This window comes from Anser anser (genome assembly GCF_964211835.1).
Source record: "Anser anser genome assembly, chromosome: 2".
Lineage (NCBI taxonomy): Eukaryota > Metazoa > Chordata > Aves > Anseriformes > Anatidae > Anser > Anser anser.
In genome coordinates this window covers 73439072-73455466 of record NC_139721.1, presented here as the reverse complement: position 1 = coordinate 73455466, position 16395 = coordinate 73439072, and the positions used below count along the sequence as shown (strand labels likewise).

At 41.2% G+C, this 16395-nt stretch overlaps 1 protein-coding gene across 11 annotated transcripts in view; it reads left to right on the top strand.

Annotated features, from left to right (window-relative positions):
* Positions 1-16395, top strand: part of IKZF1 (IKAROS family zinc finger 1) — a 73844-nt gene that overhangs the window by 15634 nt on the left and 41815 nt on the right. For all 11 annotated transcript variants that reach the window (XM_083822364.1, XM_083822361.1, XM_083822359.1 and 8 more), the window contains one exon: positions 5617-5736. In XM_083822364.1, the coding sequence (XP_083678490.1) occupies positions 5617-5736 (120 nt within the window). The remainder of the gene's footprint in view (positions 1-5616; positions 5737-16395) is intronic.

The following is a 16395-nucleotide window of genomic DNA, read 5'->3' as shown; positions in this document are numbered from 1 at the left end:
AGTACTTTCCAGTGACTTTTAGCATTTCTAGCAACTCATGCTGATGAGAATAGTAATCTGTGATGAGGGAGGGTTTCCTAGTAAACATATCAGTGTAAGAGGAATTTTACCTCTGAAAAAGGCATAGACCTACACAAACAGACTACAGAAAAAAAGAAAAAAAAAAGTTTTTCAGTGAACTCTTCCTGTTCTTCCTGTCCCCAAGCTGCTGATAATTTCATCTGGTTCTTTCTGTGAGCAGAGGGTGTGGGTTGTATTGGATTGTTAGCTGGATTTGTGAACAAGTGGCCAAAAAAAGAACTTGCAAATGTACTTTCATTTATGATGTGAGTTGCTTGTGAACACAGCTTTCTGCACACAGGTGTTTGTCAGATCGCCTTCCATAGATATTGACTCCTCATCAGCTCTTACTAGACCTTGGAAGTAGAGGATCTGAAGGTACAGGGATCTTACTCCTTTCTCACAGGCTGGCAGATCCAGAAAGGCATTTTCCCCCTCTTGTCCTCTTCCTGGGATTCTACATTCTTCTTGGATGCATCCTTGCATGGCAAGGGAGCTCTGCTCTGTATGGAGAACCAGTTAGACAGTTGCACAGTTTCAGGAATGTGGGATTGTTATGCCAGCTGAAGAGTACTTCTATTTGTTTCTTCTGCTCTGTGACTAATGCTCATCAGATGTAGAATACTCTGAGACTTTGGAATTAGGTGACTTGGCCCAGCACACTGGGCTGCGCTTTAAAAAAAATAGTTGGGGGGGATTGCTTTATTTTTTTTTTTCAACCACCAGAAATAAAATAGTTCTCCAGAAACAGTCTTCCAGCTCAAAGGCAGTGTTTTTCACCATTTGCCCTATGCAGCTGTAGCTGACTCAGGTGTGTCAGGGGTGAGCCGGGCCAACAGAGTGTAAAACTCATGTGAGTGAGCCAAACCCCGCGTGTGTGCAGGCATTCCCACGCCTGGGAATCCAGGCATTGCTTGCTCCTGGAGGAACCGAAATACTGTGAGACCAGCTCAGAGTTCACGCTTTTTATTCTTCTCCTGAAAGTGATATTTCATGAGGCAAGCAGTTGCAGTTCTGAAATGAGGAGAGAGCTGACATACATTTAACCAAACGGTATCCGGCACCCATACAAGAGAGTCAGAAAACACAGATAATATCTCACTTAACAAGCAGTATTTTTCCTGCCTTTTTTTCTCTCAGTTCTAGGGCCTAACAGTTAAGGAAGATGAAAAAACAGCGCAAATGTTTCCACATCTAACATAAAAAGATCCCCCCAGCACCTACAGGCTGTGCCACACTCTGCAAAAGCAGGAAGAGTTTTGCATTTGAAATTATTGCTAGATTCTGGGGAGGTGTAAAAGAGTGTATCCTGAGCTGATTTCTACCACCTGAGAGCCTGGGTGCTGTCCCAGTGTGACTATCCCCTCATTCACCTGGAAACGGAGGTTCTGCTAGTGAAAATGGGACATGAACTGGGTTCTGACTGTCATCTAGAAAACCTGAATATTGCTGTTCTTGCTTAACTTTGTCAGTGGTTCCAGTATTCCCATACAAAACAACCCTCAGGTATTAAATACATCCAACATTCCTTTGTGAAAGAGTAGTGAGCTAAATTTCTGTAAGAAATCCTGTCCTGGCTTTCTTTTTAACAGCTGTAGCTTTAGCAACACCATTTTGGCATGTGAATGGAAGAGCTTCCAGAACTGAGTGGGGAAGTTAAAGCACCACGAGGCACACAAACTTTGATAGGAATAAATTACAGAGCTGGGTACTTAGTTCCCTTCCTCTCTTTCCTCATATCTTTATTAAACTGGTAGGGCACAGATGAGCATACTGAAGTACTGAGGATCTTACCAGACACCATTGATAGGTTAGGCCATTCTGTGAAAATTTTCATACAGGGATGGCAATGTTCGGAAATCTAAGACTGTCTTTCAGAGCTTCAGTTCGAATTGGGGTTAATGTGTCATACAGCCTGCATTTGAAGTCACTTGTGTTTATGACTTACCAAGGGCACCATCAGTCAGTGTCAGAGCCAGAAACAGAAATTCATCTCTACAGCTCTGTTGTCTTCATTTGGTATCTCACATGGCTGTGTATAAAAGTAATAATAGTAATCATAAGACAAAAACAACTCCAGAGATTAATTTATGCCTCATTATCATCTTTGAGCAAAAATATAAAATAAGAATGGAATAAGTCTATGATACTTTGCTCTGTTATATGACACTTTAATACTTTATGCCAGTATTTGCACTAGCTATTTTTTATCTCTGTCTTTTTGACCAGTCATTATTCTAGACACACCTGTTAGAAAGTAAATGGGAAACTGTTCCTCCTTTCCTTTGCCCCTTTTCCATTTCTAAATTCATTGGCAAAGGGATGTTAGTGAGATTGCATATCTGTAAGATTACCATGCAGTGGTGAACGTATCATGGTGTAACAATTTAGATGTAGTTAAGGCATGAAATACGAATATCATGCTCTGGAATCCAAAACACAGAACTCAACAAATATATCTATTTAAATCAACTATTTTTACCCTGCCTTTTTGCATGCAGGGATTTCTCTATCATGTGTAACATGAAGAAATCAAATGATGTGAGATGAGTCAGTAAAGCCAAACTTACTTAGTAAAGTTTTCTTAGCTGCAATCTCCTGTGAAGAGGAAAGCGTATCAGTTCTGAAGTTTCAGCCCCACCAAGTCCGTGAAGCTTGTCTGATTCATGCCACCTGGGCAAATGGCTATTAATTTAACATGTAGAAGATCCATACCAGTTTAATAAACTCAAATTGTTCACCATAAACTCTGAAAGGACTGATCTACTACAAAGTTTCTTTTCCAAGAGCACATCGACTTATCTTCAAAACATCCTACTTCGCCTACTTATTTTAGGATGCCTAACTGCATGTTAAGAAAGTTTTTGTTTGCTGTTTTTTATCTCAGAGCTCTGATACTATGTGTTTATATGGGTTAGCCACATGGGTAGCCATAAAAGCCTTCAGCTTTTTTAGGTTACCTGTACTTCTGAATCTAGAGTAAGGCAAAGCATCAACTTCCATTTGTGTAACTGGGAGCATACTTTGAACCTTGGAAGTTGCACGTGGCTTTCGATTATTTTTAACAAATGTCCTTAAGCTAGATGTAGTGTCAAGAGAGCTGGTTCTGACCAGACTACCTCTTGCCCTCAGATTAACCTTCTGGTATTTTGTTTATTTTTGGTTTGTTTTGGTTTTGGTTTCAGTTGTTGTTTTGTTGGTGTGTTTTTTTGGAGGGGGAGAAGTTGAAAAACATGGAATATTTCAGCTGTCTCTCCTCACCCATGCCTCCTATCTGTAAGATATATCTCAGCTCGACATGCATGGGATTTGCATCAGAAAAGCTTCTGGCAGTTCTTTAAATTCCTTAAATCCCATAAATAAAGAAATGCTTTTACTTTCCTCTGCTGTGAAGTTCAGGCCTTCTTTTCCATTTACACAATCCACCCTTGCTGTTGCACTCGCATGTGGTGGGCATGACTTTGTCCATTGAAGAACACAGCACAGAAGCTGAAGCCTTATGAAACCATCTAGTCCATGCCACTGCCTGCTCAGCGCTGGTCTTTAGCTGTCCTCAGGTCCTCTGGCTGGGCAGATTTAGATGGTTCACCTGGTGCTGCTCCCACCATCTCTTTTCAGAGATTATTCCACAGTTTGATAGGTGCATCGTTAAGAAATGTTCATTTCATTCGTTTAAACCTAGATTTGTGCATGGATACAACCCCCACCAGCAAATTTCCCCACTGTTACCCTATCTTCAAATATTTTGAGCTGATCCTCACTAAAGGATTAGTCATTCAAGGCAGTTAAGGATCAGAGAGATCAAAGTTGTTTGTTGTCCTTCTTTCAAGGACATGCAAATACATGTTTTAAACAATATTTCTTGTGGGAATTTGGGGCACCTACGCTCTTCTCCTGCAAATGAGAGAACACATATTATCCCAGTGCAAGGGGGTTTCAGTTGCATGGCCCTCAGGGCACAGGAGGATATTGCACAGCAGGGCAGCCTTTCCCTTGGCCTGAGGAGGAAGCCATGACTGGGACCGTCATAGATGGGAGCAGCCCAAAGCAGCCAAAGCAGACCCCTGGAAGAGAGCGAAATGATGTGTAAGATGACTTAAACCTACCTGGCTTTCCTGCCAGTAAACAGCTCAGAAAGCATGCTGCTTTTCTCTGTCCTGGAGGTTGGAGGTTGAAAACCATTTTTTTTTTTTTCCCAAGTCCCCTCTAGAGCAAATCCGTAACTGGCATCTCAAGATGGTTATCACTTAAGTAAGCAATGTCTGTTTTAATTTTTCCTTTTCTGAGAACTGATTTCAGAATTAATAAATGTTTGTGTGTTAATGCAGGAATGCTCATTAGAAAAAACACTAATTGGCTAGGCCTCTGTGCCATGAAATTGCTGCCCCTGATGCTGTGCTGGTTGCCATAGGATGTCTAATAGATTGCATTACTGTAAATTGGTAACATCTCCATTTTGGAGACAAAGGTCTTATGTCAATATTACTGAGTTCAGATACTTATCTGGGCTATTATTCTTTGCTATTAATTCAAAGACTAGTCTCTTTGTAATAATCAAGGAAACTAATCGTGTAATAATTCTTCTGGTAGTTGCTTCCACGGCATGTTTTGCTAGCAGATATGTGAAATCATTTTAAAAGAAGCTCTGCAAGGCAGGGATTACTGTGAGCAGTACATGTATGCTATGACTGAGAGCTAACCAAGAAACCATTTCTGGAAGTGCACTACTTAGCAGGAGTTATTTTCCTTACTGTATTGCATTTGGCACTAAAACAGTTCCATTATATTTAAAATAGGCTAAAGCACTAGATTGGTTTGTTCTGCAAAACCTTGTGTATGAAGGATACTGGGGTTTGTTTCCTATTTACAAATAAGTGATCATAAAACCCTTGAAGTCATGCTTTGACTGACCCCTCCTAATTGTACATGTTTTTAGGAGGTCCCAGGAGTTGTAGGCACTTAATTACTTGTGGGTACAAAGACCAGCCAAAGCTTGATCTGTGGGTACTAGTGAACCTTGCTGAAGATTTAGTTGAATTTTTAGCTGAAGATCAAATTTTATTCTTTGGGTAGTTCTGTTAGAGCTCCAGAATAATTGTGGGTTAGACTTCACTATGTTCTTGAAGCAAAAAAAGGACATGCTCTCAAGAAGCTTTTGCAGAAGAAGAGTATTTAAAACAAAGACCATTTGATACCCTTTATTCTCTGTCAGTCTACGTTGGCTGAACTGGATCTTCTGAGCACAGCAGCTGAAAAACATGTGTGCTATGAACACCCAAAAGGTTAAGATTTGTAATCATGTATCCAGAATTCAGTAAATTTGGAAGAAAAAATGGCCACACATTCATCTCACAGATACAATTCCCCTGCATTCTAAAGGAGCTTTCTTTGCAGGACAGCAGGTTTTGGTCCTGAAGAATGTCATACTTTTAGTAGTGTTATTAATTGACAACTTCTTTTTTGTTAAGTTTTATTTGGTTTGTGGTTCCTCTTATGGTATTATTTGAAAATGAGGCTATTCTGATGACTCACTGATGCTGCTTTCTTCACTACTAGGAAAGGAAAGTCCTCCAATTAGTGATGTCCCAGATGATGCAGATGAACCTATGCCTGTACCAGAGGACCTTTCAACTAGTACTGGAGGACAACAGAGTGCTAAGAATGAGAGAGTCTTGGGTAAGATGACTAGTCCACTCTGATGGGAAGTATTACACAGTATAATGTTGAAGTCCTTTGTAGCATGCTGGTATACGAGAAGGTCCTGTGCTTTTTCATCTCGTTCAGCAAAGGATTACTCAGGTGCTTAGTGTTTTTTGTGCAATCATCTCTTGGGGAAAGGCATTTTGAAGGACACCAAGCCTTTTCATCTGCAGAGAAGTTAAAAAGATCTAACTATTTATCTTATTTCTAAAGCATGACTGATTGCATGAAATTCCCCCCAGGAAAGATTGTTTTCATTCTATGTAGGAAATGGAAAGAAATATGTGGTACCAGGTCAAAACTACCTGAACTCAGATTTGATACAAATTCAGGAGACTCTCAGATATTTTTATTATTATTTGAATGCTATTTTGAATGGTAACTGCTATTAAGATTTTTCCAGAAATGTCATAGTAGAAAACATATATTATTTGTGTTTCAGATTCTGCCATCTGATCTTCATTTTTCCTTGCATTTTTAACCGGGGAGAAATTTAAAATACACTTAAATTTTGTTCTTCTAGGTAAAAGTCCACCATCAATAGCCTATTGGATTATTTTCAAAAGATGATTTTGCAAAATGCTGATCCTTTTTAGGAATCCCAAGGTCCACAAGAAGGACTAGTGGTGCTGCTGACTGCTGTATGCATCAGCTCATGTGTAGGCTTCTAAAAAAAATTGATGGTGTTACTTGAGCGTGATGCTCTTTTGCCAGGAGGGGGTGGGGGGAAAGCACAATGACTCCCAGAATACCAGAATGCTTTGATCAACGCCCTATGTGATAAATATTTCAGGACAGGACTGTCTACCAAAACATGTTTTTCTGCAAATAGATGTATTGCTCTTCATTTTAACGTTCCCATTGTAAAAATGAGTGTCAGGGTGGAAGACGGTTTACAGAAAGACAGCCATTGCCTTTTAATGTTTATAGTCTAAGGAAGTCCAGTAAAGGATGGTAGGTACAAAGGGAGATTGAGAAGGCAAAATAACCAAGCCAAAGTAATACAGCAGGATGGTGTCAGCATTAGGAATACAGCCTACTTCCAAATGCCAGCGTTAACTAGTAGGTAATGCAGCATCTTTTGCAGCTTCACTTGACCATTTGATCCCCTCTTCCCAAAAATGTGCATGTAAAATTCAGCTCCTACATTCATATGGACACAACTAATGAACCAAGTTAATTTTTAAAAAATGCATTTTAATAAACTGATCACTTAACTAGTGCTTTTTTCTCAATCCGTAGCTCTTTAGACAAAATCCTGCCTTTACTGCTTGTCTGTTAACTCAGTAAAACAAGTTAAGCCTCCTTTCTCCCACGGTAACGAAATCCTACAAAATATTCCAGACTCAATAAAAAAAGAATAATACTTTTAAAAGTCCCTTGTCTAAAACTGAATAATCACACAGGATCTTGTATGCATTGTATATACTTCACCTCACAAATACCACACAGAATCAGCAATGATGAAATTTATGTTTGCTGATGATGTAATTATTTTCCCAGTAGTTCAATTATTTATCAATAGAAGCACATATTAAAAGTTACTGTAATAAATGAAGGAGAAAATGTTATTTTTGGTGTCTGAAATACAAATTCCATCTGTTGTTCTCATTAGTTTTACTTTGTGCACTCAGCAATAAAACAGATTTTACTTGTCCTGACTTCAACATTTTTTCTATAGCCACTTTCTCTAGCTGTAGCGCTTTGGTTTAGAAGGATACATCTTGTAGTGAGGTGTTTACCATAGCCAACAGACAGAAAGACAATTCATAGCATTTTGTCTTACAGATAATCTTAACTGTAGGTTTCAACTCCAACTCGTCATGTTTGTCTTTTCTGTAAAGCTGCACATACTTTTACCTCTTCTGCTTCCTTTTCTAGCCCTTAACCTGACTTTTTGAAAGAGTATACTTTAAAAAAATTATATTCCCCTTATTCAAAACAAACAAACAAACAAAAAAAGATCTGAACACATGCACCAAATGTGTCATGACCTGAGTGATTGCTCTGCACATTCTGGATCATTGTCAGATCAGTCTTTTAGTGATAAAGCAATGCCTTAGGAGGGGTGTTTGGTTTATATGATCCCATAGATCTACTAGGGATGAAGGAGACCATCTTTTTATGTTGGTCTGGCAGCATAGGCAGACCTTGTGTTCAGTTCATTGCTGTCATCTCTAAGTCCTGTTTCTCACCTCTATTTATGACAAAACTTAGGTAGAAAAGGATGCTCTGAAAACGTAGTTTGGTAGATAAGCAGGAGGTTATTGTAAAGAACCACTGATGTTATATATATCTTACAGCTGGGAGATAGACTGTGGCCTGTGATAACCGACAGGCAGTGCACATGAGCAGATACAACCAGGCAACACTTTTTCTCTGTATGACTTTCCTAATGTTCCATCTGCTTCTGTCATGAAAAGGGAATCCCCTGTGCACTTTGCTGCATATGCATTCTACTTGATCCGTGGCACCCTGAAAGAACAGCTGTCCTAACTGCATGCACTGAAGAATGTTAATTTGAGTCAGGCATTTATCAAAGAGGGCCACCAGGCTCTGGAGCACTTTTTGTACAAGTAGTGTTATAGATGTGACAATGGAAATTGCAGTTTTCTTAAATGAAGACAGCAAATATTTACCTCATCTTACTAAAATTAGGTGAGAAATCTGTTGTTAATTTTAATCAGCCTGTGAGATAGAAATGTTCAAATGACCGTTTGCTTACTCAGATTTGTAGTAACACTTCATGAAACCTTTAACCCCGGTGTCAAAAGTTTAATTACCTTCTTCATCAATTTAGCATTTTAAAGGTCAAAGATTAGGGGAAATAAGTTATTTTTAGAAAAGAAAGATAGGCTCTAGCTCCTCTGTGTATTTTTAAAATCTCCTTTCTTTCTTCTTCAAAATCTAGACTGAGATTTGAACTTGGTTCTATAGACCTGATAGAGAGAACCATTTGAAACATTTTTCCCCCTCTGAATGAAGGTGAAGCAGACTTCATAAATTAAAGTACTAAATTCACCTGCCAGATTTTCATTGGTGCCTTCAGTTTTTGAGTGTCTCAATTAAAATGACTAGAAGGGGTACACATTTCAAAGGGAGGTGTTCAGATGTTCGTTAAACGTATGCTCTGATTTGTGTCCTCAGACAGCGAAACTCAAGGCATGGGTTGCTTCTGACCAATGCAAAAATAATAAATGGGTGTGAAAAGGTGGAAGTAAGTCATCAACAGCTTGTAGTAATACCTCCAAGTAGCACAGCAAAGCTGAAGCATATTAAAAAATGTGTCCTGGTTACTGCTACATCTCTTCATTTCCTTCATGAGCCTGCTATCTTTTTAACGTTACAAATCCCAGAATGCCATCACGTGTTGAGCAGCTTCCTCCTGCAAATATTATTTCTGCTGATCTGTCCACTAAGTCTTTGCCCTTCTTTATCTTCTTCTCCACCCCAGGTTTCCTTCTCAGGCTGATCTGGTCCATATGGCTTTTATTTTATTTATTTCTTTAATTTATTTCTTTTAATCTGCTCATCCACCTGCTCTATGTTGCAGGACTTAGTTGTTCTAGAAAACACAGTGAAGGCTTTCAGACAAGCAAAGAGCTGGATTTTTAAGGCACAAGAGACTCTGTTGAGTCTCTCTGTAAGAGACCATCCATATTGGTCCATGAAGTTCCTAAATACTTCTGGAACTTCTGATCTAAGTTATTTAGAAGTACATATGTCAGTGAAATCCCATTCAATTAAAAATTAGTGCTTTGTAGCCTATTTTAGAGGGATGGACGTATTTCCCATGCTAACCTGTAACACAGAAGCTGATTTGAAATATCTTCTGCTGATTTTTGCTGCCTCCGTTCAAGTTTCAAGTTAAATGTTGCGTGCACCTTTTGTGGATGATCAGTACTGAACATCCTGTGTGTGGTAGACGGTTGCAATTTAGGACTGTTTCTGCCTGGGGACTGCATCCTAATTCAAGCCATGTGTGGGAAGCTAATGATTCAGTGAGCTGTAGGTCAGACCCTGCTTCTTGCAGAAAAAGCCACTTGTAGCAGTGGTAGTGCTTGCCTAAAAGGGCAACCAGAACATTTCTTTATCATTAACTGCCCATACCATAGCTGGCCATGGGTGAAAAACACAAAGTCATCTCACAGTTTCACTGACCTTAGAAAGAGACGGTGGGCTCAGGGGCTCAACACTTCTGTACTGACAGCTGCCTGATGCCGAAGATGACCATTTAGACTTTCAACACCTAATTCATGGGTTTCTCACTGAAAAAAAAGTGATCATACCTTAGTCGTGGATTACAGTATGGGCCTGAAATGTACAACACATACAGATATTCTTCTTCCGGAGAGGGGGTAGTGGGGAGACCTCATCTCACAAAATTGGGTTAAAACGTGGGACAACTGACAGCAGAAGTACTTTATTTCCTTAAAAGGAGCTCAGGCGCTCGAGAGCCAGGACACGAGCAGTGCCGAGGGGCCGCCAGGCCAACCACAGCAGCGTGCCATTACATCAAGCTGCTGCAACCCATGCAGAGCTGGGTGGAGGCAGAGCAAAAGTGTGGAAAGGCCGCAGGCGGAGGGGAGAAGGGAGAAAAGCCAAAAGGGGAAGTGCCCCACCCCGGCTTGCAAAATCGGTCCCATTGCTTGAGACAGGTCCGGCTCGCTGCTGCCCTGGCACTTTTGTAGGGCAGGGAAAGGGGTTGAGGAAAAAGACTGCCAGAGCCAAAAGCACTCCTCCTGTAGGAGTTCAGTTGCTCTAAGGGCATTATGTTGTGTGTGAGTAATAAAATGCATGTGACATGTATGCACGTGGACATGTTGTTATTCAGAGAGCTAACATAATCGGGAGGGCCATATAAGGTGTTTTGCTTGCTCAGATTTCAGATGTATATCTCTGTTGTTCAAAGGTATGAACATTTTCATACCTTTTCAATGGGAGCCGATTAGCTTTAATGAATAATTGCTGATGAAACCTCACCTAATGCAGTTCTACCAGCCCTGAGAGTGGAGAGAAAATTTGTTTCCAGATGTTTTGGGGAGCTTTAAGAATTGTCTTTAGAGTACTCACATAACCCTCCACAATGAAACAGGGCTTGAAAGTCCAACTGAGGAGACTTCTCAAGGAATTGAAAAACTTGTAAGTGAAATATTTTAGGAACTTTTTGAAATAGGGAAGTTGGGGATCTCCCCTCTCACTTGGTCTGAAGCCCCCATTTCTAGCCCCAAACAAGTCCCCCATTGAATATTGCGAGCTCTGAGACCCTGTTGGTCCCAGAAGGGGAATGCAGGAGATACTTTTGTCAGGGTTATTTTCAATTTGTATGCAAAATTCTTCTGGGAATTTGCATAGAGGAGGATGGGATGGTTTAGCGGGAGAAGGCACGTGACAGGTTTCATGAATGCCCTTGTGTATGCTGTATGTTATGTACAATGTATGCCAGTCTTCAAAGATACGTTTTGCTTGTGCAAAGTGTGAAACTGTGTTAGAGTGAGGTGCAGAATATGCAGGTATATGGGGCCATAGGAAAGCTGAAGTATTCACCACGCTACCAGAGCCAAGGTCTGCCGAACGTAATGACTTAACGGCTTAGCAAAATGGGCATGGATTTTCAAGAGGCCCGTGAAAAACAGCCCTCTTACTGAAAGCAAATTCCTTTGTCAAATTTAAAAATGCTTGCTGCAATGATGGAGGCTGAACGTTTTGAAAACCAACTTGCAGGTAGTTTTTTCAAGGACCCATGAGGAGAACTGCCATAGTCCCAGTGTGTGTGCACACTAGTAGCTCAGTTAACTCAACCCATGCAAAGCACAGCCAGACCGTTATGTAACCTGTCATGTAAAATTTTGTAAAACCTTGTAAAACCAGAGCACGTGATAAAATCAAATCCTTGAGAACATAACTGATCCTAAAAAAAAAAAAAAAAAAAAAAAAAGTTGCACTTTTCCAACAATTTCCATTTCATTTTGCAAGGAGTTTTTCTGCTCCTCACCCCTTTGGTAGAAGCGTGGCTTCTGTTGCCACTGTGTGGCAACATAATGTCGCAGCAGATGATGAAGCTACCTATTTCTTTTTCCCTATTTCTCCAGAGCCGCATAGTTTGTGGAGCTGCAGCCAATTCCATGAGTGCCTGCTGGGTTTCAGAGGGGTACATCAGTGCAAAAGGCAGGGAGAGCCTCAAACCCGTGCAAGTCGTATTTCTTCACTGTTGAGAAAGCAGTGAGCATCATTTGAACTGGAGACATGCAGTATGTTTAGCTGTGTGGCTTTTAAGTACGGATACTGAGCCTGCTGATCTAATCTGCAGTTAGAGGAAGTTGTCTTTATCTCAGCAGAAGAGATGTGCCTCAGAGATAAGCCCCTTTCTAGCTCGGGAGTTAAAATTATCTAGCAGGATCTCAGCCGTGGCTGCAGCACGACTCAGAAGCACAGGGCTTTGGCTGGAAGTGGGGCATATTTTAAGCTGGGGAGGACCTCTTTAACTGCAGCTTGCTAAGCCTCAGGTTATTTTAGGGGAATGACTGCACCATGTGTCTGGATGGACCTCCCAGCACCACCCATCCCTCTATTTCAGATTATTTCTTGTTTACTGTTTGTTGTAGGCTTGCTTGCTTTTCGTCTTGAGCAATTTCTCGTTCAACCCGAGCGCTCTTCAGGAGCCTACCCCAAGTGGAAAGGTTAACTGCTGGACTGAGGCACAGCATGAGAACCACCTGCCTCCACAGAGGCACTGTTTTGGAACGAGCTGCTGTTTTGATTTAGTTCAAAGTCTCCTCGCATTTCTGTAATTTCAGGTCTTGCTGTGGTGCCTCACTGGGAGGAGGCTGTTTCTGGCTGCAGCTGACCTGCAGTGGCGTGCCTTCCCCAAAGTGCAAGCCTCCCAAGCGCTGTCCCACAGCAAAACGTGCAAATGAAGTGTCCCTGTGGCTGCATCCCTGCATTACAGATTTGCAGCATTGTTGTGCTGCCACGGTTTCCACAGTGTAGAACAAGCCCTTTAATGGAGGGAGCTGCTTTCTGGAGCTGTAATCTTAAAGCCAGAAACAAACACCCCTTATTGCATGAGGGCAGAGGTTTGTCCCTGAACCATTCTCATTGAGCTCACTAGGTGAGGCTGCTTGAAGCCTCAAAAGATGGTGTCTCCAGAAAAAAAAAACACGACACATTGCCACATGTGCAGTAGGTAGGAATGCTATAGCAGCCAGCAAAGGCTCGCTCTCAGTGTGTCATTTATGGGGAAGAAGTGTGACCACAGCAAGCTGAACTGCGAACATGAAGCAGCTGGGACCCCAGGCTTTTGGTCCCCAGAGACAACTTGTTGGAAATTATCTTGCGTCATCCAGCTGCCTACCTGAATAAGCAAGCCAGCAGAGCAGCAGCCCAAAAGCAGGTTAGACCTACAGCATGCAATTTGAGACACTTTCTGCTGTTCCCACCGTCCTAGATGGGTGAATTCTGCATTGTAAAAGTAATCAGTTTGATGTGTGTTTCTCTTTCCTTGTTTTTTACACATTTTTAAGTTGGAGGTAGTGCCTAGTTCTTCTGTTTGTTTGCCATTTGGGGATATGTTTCTCAGAAAACACTCTTAGGTGTCTAAGTTATAGGTATAAGAAATCCCAAGAAGGTGTCTAATCTATCCTTCCACCGTCAGCCATAGGAACACCACAGGCACCAAACGGGGTTTTTGGAAGTAACTCTTGCCCCTTTGATTTCAAAGAAATTTCAACCGTAACATGCTGAAATTCATATCTAAAAATGGAATTAAGAATCCCATTGAAGATTTGTAGAGGATTAGTAAATGCAGAGACAACACAATTACTTTCACTTTAAAACCAGAACAAGGCTGCTCCAAAAATGAAAGTAAAGCTCCATATTTTGCTCTTTGGTTTTCACCTTCCATTTCCCCTGTTTCTCCTCCCCCAAAGATAGTCCAAAAGTATCTAATTTGGGAAGCTTAATAAATATAGTAAAGGTGGAGAAATTTAGCTGAATGAGTTGACTTCCACTCTTCCAAGCCACATAGCAGAGTTTAATGAAAAAAAAAAAAAAAAAAGGAGAGAGAGAAGAGACCCAGTATCCTCTGTACTGAAGAGTAAGGAGAACTTTCACATAAGCTTGTTTTTGTTTTGTTTTGTTTTTTTACCCTGGAAATGTAACTTCTGAGGAAGAAGTCGCTCTCACCAGAGTTTTCAGTAACTTCTAGATTATTTTATGGAACGACGTAAGAACTTGCTTGCTTTCTGACCTCTCCTATAAAAAAATAAATAAATAGAGAGGTCTAAAAGGGATTGCTTGGTCCTTCATATAACACAGCATCTGCACATGATTTTAACCCTCCCTGCTGATTAAGTAATGTAACAGAAATGTTTAGTGCAATGGAAAGGTGGGTTTTAACTAGTGGGTTGGTGACACTTCCAGCTTGTTTTGCAATTAATAGAAGAGGAAATATTCATTCTCCATATTTCATCATTTAAAAGCATCCTGTATTTGTAAGAAGCAGTGATCGGCCAACATCCCCACTATGGATTTGAACTTCCCAAAATTTTGGTGGGTTTTGTGTTTTGTTTTTTGTCTGAGCTGAGAGATTTGTGTTGTGATTTTTGATGATGGCTTAGGGTATTTTGGGGAGAGATCAGTCCCTTCTCACTCACAGTACTGTGCACCTCAGCATTACATGGACTGAGTTATTGAGCCTATTTTTTCCTGCTGTGAATATGTGTTGCAATGCTCGGAAGTGGTGGCAGTGGTTGGTGTTGAAGTGGGATGGTTTCGCTAGCACTGAAATGGCTCCTGCCAGCTAGGGAACCCTGCCATTTCTGCACCCCTCGCACTGCCTCTGCGTTTTGGAGATATCTTCCCAGGTCTTTCCGTATGAGAATTTCTTTTCAGGGGAGAACAACACGTGCACACATGCACATAAAGAATTCACCACAAAAAACAGATTAGCCGTACTGTGGGGTCAGTGGGACAGACTGAGACCTGCTGCTTGCCTTCTGTGCTAAGATTTACAAATGGAAAGAAACACCTAGGTGGCTGAAGAAAGTGTCAAATTGTCCATGATCTCTCCCAACCCCAACCCTAACCCACCAGCTGGCTGGATTCACAATTTGGCCCGTGAATTTCACTGTTTCTTCTGAGCAAACCACCCAGTTGCTCCCCCTGCTTCCCTGCTCATTGTTCTGCCAGTATGGAAGTGCTCAGCTCTGGTTTCCCCTGGCTGAAGCCATGAGCAAAGAGCTGAAAATATCCCCTCAACATCAACACGACTGCCACAGAGGCACCTTCCTTTTTGAATCACGACTACTCAGTTTTCCTTCCAGAATCCAAATAATTCTGTAACTAACACCTCACATTGCTGAGAGTTGGAGGGGAGGTAGGGAAGTGCTGTGGGCCAGCATGCTTGCTGGGACTTGGTCCTACTGCAGGTGTGGACCTACGACAATTTATCTAGAAGTCATTTAGGAACTAGACTTTTCTGGCAAGGGGTTGAGCTTCCTTCCCATTTGTCCACATAACGGCAAGTAGAAATAAAAATGAGAAATGATAATGTGCTAGCGGAAAACTTCAGTGGCTTTAGAGCCTAACACGTGTAAAAGACAAGGAATGAATAATGGTAATGAGGCATTACCTCTGGTAGCAACACATTTGTTTAATCTTACCCTGCATTGCTAGTAGATCCTAGTAGAATTGGTATGCTATCATGGGCTTATTGCAGTGTTAAGTGGATTTTTTTTCTCCCTGCAAAACAGTCTCAAGAAGTCTCATATTGTTTGTTCTGTAATTACACATTAATGAGTCTGCACATTTGCTATACACTGTAACCATTGCTAATAAGCTCTTTTCCTCTGTGCTGTGAAAGAGACTGATTTATACAATACACAAGTTAGCCCTTTGCGTTAAAGAGCCAGTGCAAAAATATTTTTCATTCCCACAACTTTTTGTAATTCATTGCTTCTCTTTCATAACCCCTCTGTAGTTTGAAATGACCAGATTTTCCAGCCAAAGGGAGGCATTTATTCCATTTTCTCTCTTTTACACATGTAAGGACACACACATGCACACATGTACGTACAAAGATATGTCTGTCTGCACACATAAAAGTATATGCCTGCAAAGCCAAATTCCTCTGTGTGTATGTGTGTGTGTAAAAACCTGAAAGAGAGCACACGTACACAAAAGAGCATTTCTCTTGAAAGCTGAGCTTTTCATTCTTGTTACAGGGGAAATGAAAAAAACTATCAAACATACACTCTGAAAAAAATAAATGCATGTAACAAAAAAAAGAGGAAAATGTTAGTTCCTACTAACTCGTCTGTATCCCTGTAAGAAACCCAAGTGTAAATTCCACTTGGGAAGTGGGCAGCAGCTGAGGAAGATACGTTTGTACTCGTTGTGGCTTTTGCAGACTCTGTAGAGCCTAGGAGCCTCTCTGCTCTGGAGGTGGATGTTTTGGGCCACCGAGAAGTTAATGAAGAAAGGAGGATCTGGGAAGAGGAGAGGGAGAGTCGTGCTCCATCTCCATCCTTTCTCTCCACTCCTCGCCTTGCAGGTGGTGCCCTGCAGAGCCTGTGTGCAGCACGGCTGAGCCCAGTGAGGTCGGCATGAAGGAGGTGGTGTTCACTTTTCCCGTGC